Below are 11,241 nucleotides of genomic sequence, written 5' to 3' on the forward strand. Positions count from 1 at the left end.
AAGGTTTGTAGAGAAGTTTATCCAGAGCAGCCTTCCCCTCCTCACTTCCAGCCTCAGGGCGAATTAATTCCACTGCACACAAAGCACCCCAAGAACTGAAACACCCAGGTTCCACAGCACAGCCACGCTTATTGAAATGGGAAATGCAAAATATTTTTGTCTTCTCTCTCCTTCTCCCAGGTGAGAAATGCTGCTCTGGGCCAGGGGCTGGCTCCTGGATTATTGGGAATATTCCCCACAGTGTCCCAGGTTTTCCTGGCCAGCGAATCCTCCTCTGAGCAATCCTCGGATCCTGCTGCATTCCTTGGTGTCCCCAAGTGCTGCCCGTGGTGACAGAGCAGCAGGTGATGCTGTGCTGATGAAGGAACGGCTCTGTGAGGTGCGGGGCTGGTGTTTGCATTCCCGTGCTGGCCGCAGGCTTCTCCTGGAAACCGCCTTTCATCCCTCTTCCATTCCCGTTTTATATTCCCACCTAAGCTGCGGATTTTTAGCGATGTGTTTCTCCTCTCGGAGCTGAAGTAGCAGAGGAAATTACAGCACCAGTTTTACAGACAACAAAGAGATTCCCCCCCCCCCCCCTCCCCGGCAGCCTCTCTGCAAGCAGAACAAACAGAAATTCTCCTTTAATCCAGCACTGGCCAAGTGTCACTCTGCAGTGGGGAATTCAAGTTCCTTCTCAGGTTCTCCTGATCAAAATTCTCCCGTTCCCAGGAAGTGAAAAATTAAATTGGGCACCTGTGGAAACGGAGGCGGAATTTCACCTCTCCTCCCTTTGCTGAAGTTATTTAGGCTCAGCTCTGTCCCCCTTGGTGGCTGGGAGAAGGGAATTGTTGTCACTTCTTCACGCCTGGGACACGATTCTGTGATAAATAAACAATTCCAGGCGCTTGAACCTTGAATATTGGGATGGGGATTTTGGTGTGTGTTGTGTGAGAGCTCTGAATTCCCGGCTCTGGGGACAATTCCCGCCTGGATGGCAATAGGCAGGTGGCATTTCCCTGTGACAAGGGACAGCAAACGCTGCAGTACCCCCAGGTCTGGAGGTGTCACCCTCTCACTTTGATTTCCACGGGAAGCTGATTAAACCGACGGCTCTGACAGGAGCTGTGTGCAAGAATTTTAACTAGCTGCTGCTTTTTAATATTCACTTCCTCTTCGGGTTTAATTATTTTGTTCCTGCGTTTTCCCTTTCAATTTACGAAAACTCCAGAAATGTAATTAGGGAGAGGCTGAGCTGCAGAGAGCTGCCAGTGATGAAACGGAGCAGCCCAGCCTCCAGCGCGGGCTGCAGGACAGGATTCCAATCATTATCCCCTTATCCAGGAAGGATCTGCGGCACGGCGGGATCAGAGCTATTGAAAATGCAGCACTAATTAAACTCCCCTATCAGGAGGGGATGAAAACGCAGTTATTTCATTATTTCCTGCATTTGCCAGCTCCGTTACGAACCCAAACAAACCCGGCTGCAAACAAAGCCCAGCTCAATCACGGGGGAGACTTAATGAGGCTTTAATTTGTGCAGCGCTCACGGAGCCGGTGCGAGGTGCTGCTCCTCTCTGCCCGTGCCAGGGGCACCTGTGGAGCCCATTTCCCATCTGGAGAGCACCGGGAACGCTGTGCCGCAGATTGCCACGGAGCCTCGGCCGGCTCTGGGGACACGCTTGCTTTGTGTGCGGTTTAAATCGTTAAACAGCGTGGACAGCGCAGGCTGCCGTGGTTTCCTTGTGAAATGGTCATTTTTCGGTCGCAGCCAATTAAGGATCCGTTCTCTCCCGCTGGTGCCGGGGTGTTTCCATCCCTCGCAGATCTCCTGCTCCCCCCGGCCCCTCTGGAGGTTTCTCCTGTCACAGCAGCCCCGGCTCTGTCACCTCAGCGTGCCCCAGGGGATGCACGGGGGCTGGGGACAGGCAGAGCTGCTGGATCTTGCAATCCCTGAACCGTGGAGGGCTGGGCATCCTCCCGGGAAGGGGAATGGAGAGCCTGGGTTTTTGGATTTTTAAAAAATTTGTATTTGCTGCAGCTCTTCTCCTCCGGGTGGGATTCACAGTGGAACAGCAAAACGTGAGCAGGAGGCTGAGCCCAGCGGTGCCAGCTTCTCTTCCCTGTGAATCCACGGGGCAGGAGGGGAAGGGAAATATCCCCACCTTCAACAGCTCCTGGGGTGGAGAGAGGCTAAGCAGTTATTTTTGTGTGTAAATAAAATATCGGTATCTCTTACAGAAATACATCAAATATTGATGGTTTTTATGTATGCATAGAAAAGAGCGGGGGAATTGGCTCCTTGCAGGTTCGAGGCAGGAATCCAGAGGGCTGCAGGATTCTCCTTCAGGTGGATTTTCCTTCCCTGGGAGGGCTGGGATGGAATTCCCAGAGCAGCTGTGGCTGCCCCTGGATCCCTGGGAGTGTCCCAGCCAGGCTGGACATTGGGACAGTGGGAGGTGGCCCTGGATGGAGCTGGATGAGCTTTGGGGTCCTTCCAACCCAAACCCGCTCTGGAATTCCGTGATGGAGGCACACAGATGCCAAACCATGACAGTCCAGCGCAGCCCTAAATTCAGTGCAAACCCACAGGGATCACTCCCATGAGGGAATTCCTGCTGCTCTGCAGGGACAGCTCCCTCTCCAACCATTCCCAGCTCCCTGCTCTGAACATTTCCCACCCAGATTTCCTTTCCAAACACCGCCAGAAACCCTGCCTCAGTCCTCGCTGCTATGATTAAAAGCCACTTTTGTTTGGGAGAAAACAAACACCGCTTAAAACAAACCCTGCCCTGGAGGTTTCAATCGCAGGGAATCTGCTGGGTTGCTATTTTTACCTGGATTGGAGAGGCATCAAAGCTGATTTTGGAGGAGAGGAGGAACTCAGCCCTTAAACTGACAACGGTGAGCGAGCATCTCCCCCAGCCCTGAGCGGGCTTTGGTGCTCGTTAGCAGCGGCTCCTGATGAGGCTGCTCTTGTTTTCCAGGCTGCTTTTGATCCCACACTCATTAAAACCTGGTCCTGCTGTGGAATTGTTTCCCCCTGCCCACACCTCGGCACCTGCAGGGAGGGGGGACCCTGAGCGTTGTCCCCAAGGTCCCCCAAATTCATCCCGAGGCAGATTTCCCCACCCACAGGAGCTCATCCTCGGGGAGCACAGCCGCCAGCCCAGCTCCCTCCCAGCCCAAACCATTCCAGGATTTTCCACAAAACAAATTAACAAACTAGGGGTTTATTACCTTGGAATATTCAGGGTTTGGGATATTTGGAGCAGAGTTTTCTCTGCTGGCCAGGGAGAGGCCTCTGCTCCTGCCCCAGGGCTGCCTCCAGGTCCCTCCTGGGGGCTCCAAACTGGGAGTTCATGAAGGGAAAATCCCAATATTTGACTCGATGTGGGGACAATTAAACCAAACCTGCAGGGAAGCAAATCATCATTAAATCATCAAATCATTCACCAGCCTGAAAACCTTTCCTTGCTGTCCCCAAACCATCCTCGAGGTATTTCAAAGGAGCACCCAGATCCCAAGGGAATAGCAACAATTCCTTATCCACCTTTACTCTCCCACGACCAGAAAATCATCACTTACAGGATTACCTCCATCCCTACAAAATACCCAAAATTTCAATCCCCTCTCCAAACATTTGGGTTTTTTTTCCTGAGCCATCTGCTACTGGAGCTGCTGGAGCTGCAGGAGGAGCAGCAGGGATGAAAGGAGAAGGGAGCAGAGCTGCCAAACTCCCCCTGCGGGAGCCGGGCTCAGCTCCTCCATCCCACCTCCCCTCCCGGCCCGGTTCCGATCCCCCAGCCGGGACAGAGCTTCCCGGGAGAATTCCAGCGGGGATGGAGGAGCAGGGCAGGATTTCACCTCCCAGCCCGGCCCCAGGGGGCTCTGCTGGTGGCCGGGAAGGATTCAACACAATGAAAATGGGGTGAAACACTGGAGAAAAGCTGGATTCGCAGCTGGGTTTGGCTCCAGCAGCGCGGCTCGAGCAGGGGTGGCACAGGAGCCGCTTTCTGCCGAGGTTTTTGTTGGGTTTCTCCCGGTGTTGGTTGGGAATGGTTAAAGCAGAGTTCCCCCTGCCGGTAACTGAGGCCGGAGTGGCTGGAATTGGGATCCGAAGCCAACAAAAGCCGGGAGGGAGGAAAACTGGGATCGGTTCAGAGCTGCTAGGCTCGGCCCGAGCCCTCTGCACCCCCCGAGGCACCCAACAAATTCCCCTCCCGCCCGGGCCCAGCCCGTGGGGGAGCAACCCCTGGAATTCCCTGTGGGAATGTCCTGCCCAGCCAGGCCAGCCCCAGAACATTCCAGAGCCTCAGCCCTGCCCCAGAATTCCCACTGGGAAAGGGCTCCTGATCCCAAAGCTGCACAGGCAGAGCGAGCTCCCAGGGCTGAAAAACGCCCAAAATCTTTTATTTACCTGGATTTGCATCCCATGAGCGGGAGCAGGTCTGGTCCAAGCTGGCACTGAGCCGGGGCAGGTGAAGCCCAGAGAGCTGTGGAGATCCTGAGCGCTGGAATTTGTCCCTTGGGCACATTAACACTGGGAATCACGGAATGGTTGGGGCTGGAAGGGACCTTAAATCCCCTCCAGTCCCACCCTGGGACAGCTCCCAGGATCCCAGGGCTGGATGGGGCTCCCTCAGTCACTTCCTGCCAGGAATAAACCCCACAGGCCTTGGCAGCAGGAATTAAAACCCCTTTTGCCCTTCCCTGGATGCTCTTTGTGCATCTCTGCCCTTCCCTGGGAACAGGAGGAGCTTCCAGATGTTTCTCCCCAGTCCAAGCCCTGCCTTGGGATGGGAAAAAGGAGCAGAGCCCAAAACCCATGGAACAGAACCGTCCCTCTCCCAAAGTGCCTTGGAGAAGAAAAAGCAGCAGAGGATGGAAATTCCTTGAATCCCACCCCGTTCCTTTGGGATTTATTCCCTGCTGGATCCAGGCAGGAACATCCCAAAGGCTCCTCAGGAGGGGTCAGCAGCCCCAGAGAGCTGCTCTGGGAATTCCTGCTGGGGCATCCCAGGGGATGGGAGAGGAGCTGCCCCAAATCCGGGGAATTCTCATTTCCTGAGGCATTCAGGATTTCCCTGCTGACACATCCCAGAAGGAGAAAATCCAAGGGGCTGCTCTGACCCTCTGGGAAACCCCACAACAGGAAGGGGGTGCCTCCAAAAAGGCTTTAATCCCAAGATCACCCCAAAGGACCGGGATCATTCCTCTCCCTCCCTGGAGAGCAGAGCTGGATCCCCCCCAAATCACCAAAATTTCCAAAAAAAGTCCTGGAGAAGTGGCCATTGTCTGTTTTTCTTTAATAAAGATAGGAAGGATTTGTGTTTTCCTGTTAAGGCAAGGATCTGCTGCTGCTGCTCGGCTCAGGGGGCAGCTCTGATTACACAAAAAAAAAGCAAAATTACACCTCAAACTAAAGGATTACATTTTAGAGACCATTTAGAATTAAAAAACCAAACCAAACTCAACCCAAAAATAAATTCCACACGGCTTCCTTCTGATTCCCCATCCTGAGTCCAGTTCCACACCAGATTCTGAGGTACAAGACAATAAATTAAAAGTTCATTCCAACTGCGGGATTGCCCGATCGACCTCAATGCGACGTCTTCTTCACCCCCTTCCCGAATTTGGCATCGAGCCCAAGGCCTGGCAGGAGACAAAACACCAGGTTTGAGTTCTTCCAACCCACAGGGAGGTGGGAATTTTGGGAAAAATCAGCTGAATATCCCCAAATTTACTCATGGAATGAGCTGCGGGGAAGGGACCGAATTGATCTGCCGGTCCCACCCTCCCTGCAGAGGCTGCCATGGGTTTGAGGAGCCCCCAGGGCAGGGATTGCCCCCAGACTCACCCAGGAACACCAGGACGGTGCCCACCCACTGCATGGGGGTGATGGGGTTGGCAAAGAGCACCACGGAGGCCAGGATGGTGAAGAACTTGCGGGTGGTGGTGATGATGGAGCAGGTCAGGGGCCCGAAGTACACCACGGTCATGAAGATGAAACTCTGCCCCGCCAGAAGAGAGCCCCTGTCACTGGCACTGCCAGGACAGGCAGCCAGGGGGAAATTCCAAAGGATCTCCCTTCAAATCCTGGCTGTTCCGGGGTTGAGGCAGGTTTATGGCATCCTAGAATGAGCTGGAAGGGCCTTGGAGCTCATCCAGGGACACCTTCCAATATCCCAGGGTGCTCCAGCCTGGCCTGGGATGGGGCAGCCACAGCTTCCCTGGGAGTTCCATCCCAGCCCCTCCCAGGGAAGCAAACCCCCCCAAAATCCCATCCCTGAGCCCTGACCTGGCCCAGGGCGCTGGTGAGGCCGAAGAGGAGGATGTTGGAGATGATGCTGGGATAACGCTCCGTGAAACTCAGGAACTCCCAGAGCTCCCCCGTGAACAGGATCCCTGGAAAACAGCCAGGAGGAACAGCCTGGATGGGGATCCCCACCCTCAGAACCCCCACACCAGGCAGTGAACCCCACAAACTCCAGCAGGAAACACCAGCAGCAGAAGCAATCGCCCTCCTGGTTAATTAGTGAAAGAAGATCATTAACTGGGGTCAAATTCCAGCAGAACAGTCCCCAGAATTTAATCAGGAGTGCTAATCAGGAATGGTTTGAGCTGGGAGGGACCTTAAAGCTGCTCCAGCTCCCAGCCCTCCTGGGCTCCAGCCTGTGCTCCCAGCTGGAGCAGGAGCTGCTCTGGGAGCTGCAGGAGAGCCCAGGGAGGGGCAGGGCTGGGCCACGAGCAGAAAACTCCAAAAAACCCCAACAAAACCAAGTTCCAGAGGGCTCCAGGCCAGGGCAGGGCCCGGACCCAGCCCTGGCTCCTCACCTGCCCCCAGGAACAGCGTGGACCAGAGGTTGACATTGAGCATCATGTGGTTGGAGCCTGTCTGGTAGTGAGCCCTCATGTGGTCCTGGGATACGCCTGTGAGCCCATCCAGGGTCAGCGACAGCAGCTGGGCACCCACAGACAGACAGACAGACAAGGGACACACAGACAGGGGGACACTGTCAGGCCCAGGGAAAACGGCAATTCCCCCTTTCACTGCAGTTACCAACAGGGATTGTCAGCGGGGCTGGAGGGGTGCAGGAGGCTCCTCTCAGCACACCTGGCCTGCTGCAGCACCAAGGCACACCTGGGACCTTGGGGTTATCCCAGGTGGGGGTAAATCCCACCTGGGAGCCTGGGGTTTATCCCAGGTGGGGGTAAATCCCACCTGGGAGCCTGGGGTTTATCCCAGGTAAATACCACCTGGGACCTTGGGGTTATCCCAGAGTAAATCCCACCTGGGAGCCTGGGGTTTATCCCAGGTGAGGGTAAATCCCACCTGGGAGCCTGGGGTTTATCCCAGGTTAATCCCACCTGGGACCTTGGGGTTATCCTGGGGTAAATCCCACCTGACAGCCCGGGGTTTATCCTGGGGTAAATCCCACCTGGGACCCCAGGTTTATCCCAGGTATAAACCTCCCCTGAAACCCTGGAATTGATCCCAGGTGAGGGGTAAATCCCACCTGGGAGCCCAGGGTGTATCCCAGGTGAGGGCAAATCCCACTTGAGGGTTTATCCCAGGTGTAAATCCCCCCTGAAACCCTGGATTTTTTTTCCCAGGGGCAAATCCCACTTAAAACCCTGGAATTTATCCCAGGTGAGGGGTAAATCCCACCTGAGTCCCAGGATTTTTTCCAGAGGTAAATCCCCTGGGGCTCCTCCCAGGTGCCACCCCCGAGGGGTCCCTGCACTCACCAGGAGCAGCTCCCCGTAGCCAAAGATGTGCTCGGTGTCCCCTGTCCCTTTTTTGGGCTTGTAGAGGAACAGGGCCACCCCGGCCACGATGAGCAGCACGCACAGGTACTTGGCTGGGGGGTACCTCTTCCGCAGCAGGGTCACCCCCAGCAGCATCACTGGCAAAAGAGGGGTCAGAAACTGCCCTAAAACCACTCACAATAATTAAACCCCTAAAAAATCACCCCCAGGAGCGTCACTGGCAAAAGAGAGGTCAGAAACTGCCTCTAAAGCCACCCAAAAGAATTAAACCCCTAAAAAATCACCCCCAGCAGCGTCACTGGCAAAAGAGAGGTCAGAAAGTGCCTCTAAAGCCACCCACAGGAATTAAAAACCCCACAAAGTCACCCCCAGCAGCACCACTGGCAAAAGAGAGGTCAGAAACTGCCTCTAAAACAACTCACAATAATTAAACTCCTAAAAAATCACCCCCAGGAACATCACCGGCAAAAGAGAGGTCAGAAACTGCCCCTAAAACCACCCAAAGGAATGAAACCCTTAAAAAATCACCCCCAGCAGCATCACTGGGAAAAGAGACATCAAAAACTGCCCCTAAATCCACCCAAAGGAATTAAAACGCCCACAAAATCACCCCCAGCAGCATCACTGGCAAAAGAGAGGTCAGAAACTGCCCCTAAAACCACCCAAAGGAATGAAACCCTTAAAAAATCACCCCCGGGAGCATCAGGACATTAAAAACTGCCCTAAATCAACTCACAGGAATTAAACCCCTAAAAGATCACCCAGAGCAGCATCACTGGGAAAAGAGAGGTCAGAAACTGCCCCTAAATCCACCCAAAGGAATTAAACCCCTAAAAAATCACCCCCAGCAGCATCACTGGCAAAAGAGAGGTCAGAAACTGCCCCTAAATTAACCCACAGAAATTAAAACCTTAAAAAGTCACCCCAGAAGCATCACTGGCAAAAGAGACATCAAAAACTGCCCCTAAATCCACCCACAGGAATTAGAACCCTCACAAAGTCACCCCCAGCAGCATCACTGGGAAAAGAGAGGTCAGAAACTGCCCCTAAAACCACTCGCAATAATTAAACTCCTAAAAAGTCACCCCCAGGAGCATCACTGGGAAAAAGGACATCCAAAACTGCCCCAAAATCCTCTCAGAGGAATTAAACCCCCACAAAGTCATTCCCAAATCACGGCTGGGGAGACAGAATGTCCCAAACCAGCTGATCCCAAACCCCTCCCAGGATGCCCCAGAAATCCCAAACCCCCCAAAATTCTTTACCTGGGATGGGTTTGCAGGACTTGCCCAGGACCTGGGAAGGGAAGAGGGGCATTAACGATCCACACCCCAAAGTGAGACCCCAAAGTGAGACCCCCAAAAGTGAGACCCCCAAACAGCCCCAGGGCAGCTGAGGCTCAGCAGGGACAGCTCAGAGGGAGTGACCCCAGCCCCCTGCCAGGTGACACTGCCACCATTTCTGGAGAGTTCTGTCCCTTCTCAGAGCCCTCCCTGCACCCCCCAGCAGGGACAGGGACACAAAAGTGACACCAGGAAAATGGCGGGGTCAGGGTCACGGCCAGGGGCGGGGTCACAGCCAGGGTCCCCGTACCTGGGTGGGGTAGCTGTGTCCCCCTGTCTGTCTGTCCCTCTGTCCCCGTACCTGGGTGGGGTAGCTGTGTCCCCATGTCTGTCCCCATGTCCTGTATCTGGGTGGGGTAGCTGTGTCCCCCTGTCTGTCCCCGCGTACCCCTGTCTGTCCCTCTGTCCCCGTACCTGGGTGTAGTAGCTGTGTCCCCATGTCTGTCCCCGTACCTGGGTGGGGTGGCTGTGTCCCCCTGTCTGTCTGTCCCCCTGTCCCTCTGTCTGTCCCGTACCTGGGTGGGGTAGCTGTGTCCCCATGTCTGTCCCCACGTCCCCCTGTCTGTCCTGTACCTGGGTGGGGTGGCTGTGTGCCCATGTCTGTCCCCGTGTCCCCCTGTCTGTCTGTCCCCCTGTCTGTCCCGTACCTGGGTGGGGTAGATGTGTCCCCCTGTCTGTCTGTCCCCCTGTCTGTCCCCGTACCTGGGTGGGGTAGCTGTGTCCCCCTGTCTGTCCCCCTGTCCGTCTGTCCCCCTGTCTGTCCCGTACCTGGGTGGGGTAGCTGTGTCCCCCTGTCTGTCCCCCTGTCCGTCTGTCCCCCTGTCTGTCTGTCCCGTACCTGGGTGGGGTAGCTGTGTCCCCCTGTCTGTCCCCCTGTCCGTCTGTCCCCCTGTCTGTCCCGTACCTGGGTGGGGTAGCTGTGTCCCCCTGTCTGTCCCCCTGTCTGTCCCGTACCTGGGTGGGGTAGCTGTGTCCCCCTGTCTGTCCCCCTGTCTGTCCCGTACCTGGGTGGGGTAGCTGTGTCCCCCTGTCTGTCTGTCCCCCTGTCTGTCCCGTACCTGGGTGGGGTAGCTGTGTCCCCCTGTCTGTCCGTCTGTCCCCCTGTCTGTCCCGTACCTGGGTGGGGTAGCTGACGAACTGCAGCGCGGAGTTGCTGGACACCATGGCGCCCAGGTAGGACAGCGAGCAGGCCCCGTACAGCCAGCCCCGCGTGCGGTCCGGCCGTGCCGCGTCCACGAAATGGATCACTGCGGGGACAGGGACGGGGACAGGGACGGGGACGGCTCAGGAGCGGCCCCGGCCCCGCCACAACCGGCCCGGTGCTCCCGGGGGAGCCGCACTTACGGAGCTTGGCGAAGGCGGCGTTGATCACGCACTGGATGAACACCAGGGTCAGCGCGTACTTGAACTTCTCCTGCTTCGCGCCCTCCCCGTAGCGGCCTCGGGTGCTGCGGGACGGACAGCGGGACACCGGTGACACCGGGACACAGCGGGACAGGCGCCGGTGACACCGGGGAGAGAACCCACGGCACGGGAAGGAGCGGCGCGCCCCGGCTGCCCGGCTCTGCCCCGGTCCCTCCTCCCAACCCCGGGTGTCTCCCTGGCCCCGCGCCCCTCGCCGGTGTCCCCGTCCCGTGTCCGCCCGGCCCCGTTACTCCGCAGCCCCTCCCGCCCCGTGTCCCGCTCCCGCGGCTCACATGCTCTCCTGCAGGATGCCGTAGTAGAAGTAGCAGGCGAACACGCCGAGGAAGCAGACGGGCAGGCGGAGGCGCTCGGGCAGCCCCGCGGCCGCGCTCGCTCCCATGGTGGCGGCGGGGCCGCTCAGCGCGGGCGGCACCTCCAGCGCCACATCCCGCGGCGCCCCGGGCGGCCTCATCGGCCCCGCCGCGCCCGCCCCGCCCCGCGCCGCCCCGCGCGCTGCCGGACCCGCCGCGGGGGGAAAGGCGGGCCAGGAGCGCTGGGGACAGCGCGGAGCCGGGCGGGGGCTGCACACCGGGATCTCCGAACCCTCTCCGGGACTGCGCCCGCCGCGGTTCGGCCGCGATGGGACCGACGGTGTGAGGGGTGGCGCAGGCAGTACCACGGACACCCCAGGCTTTGGGGCCTTCGCAATGTACGGCGCGCGCAGGCGCGCCACCCGATGTGG

At 57.1% G+C, this 11,241-nt stretch overlaps 1 protein-coding gene across 1 annotated transcript; it reads right to left on the reverse strand.

Moving 5' to 3' along the window:
- Positions 1-5,271: 5,271 nt before the first annotated feature.
- On the reverse strand, positions 5,272-11,071 carry SLC35B1 (solute carrier family 35 member B1). Its single transcript, XM_084222265.1, has 9 exons — positions 10,793-11,071; positions 10,440-10,543; positions 10,212-10,342; positions 9,018-9,048; positions 7,732-7,889; positions 6,817-6,943; positions 6,281-6,387; positions 5,840-5,993; positions 5,272-5,634 (listed from the first exon to the last, which is right to left on the reverse strand). The coding sequence occupies exons 1-9, from the start codon at positions 10,969-10,971 to the stop codon at positions 5,582-5,584; spliced, it is 1,044 nt and encodes a 347-aa protein (XP_084078391.1). The 5' UTR covers positions 10,972-11,071; the 3' UTR covers positions 5,272-5,581.
- Between the last annotated feature and the right edge of the window lie 170 nt (positions 11,072-11,241).

The sequence above is a fragment of the Fringilla coelebs genome (genome assembly GCF_963513975.1).
Source record: "Fringilla coelebs genome assembly, chromosome: 27".
NCBI classification, from domain to species: Eukaryota; Metazoa; Chordata; class Aves; order Passeriformes; family Fringillidae; genus Fringilla; species Fringilla coelebs.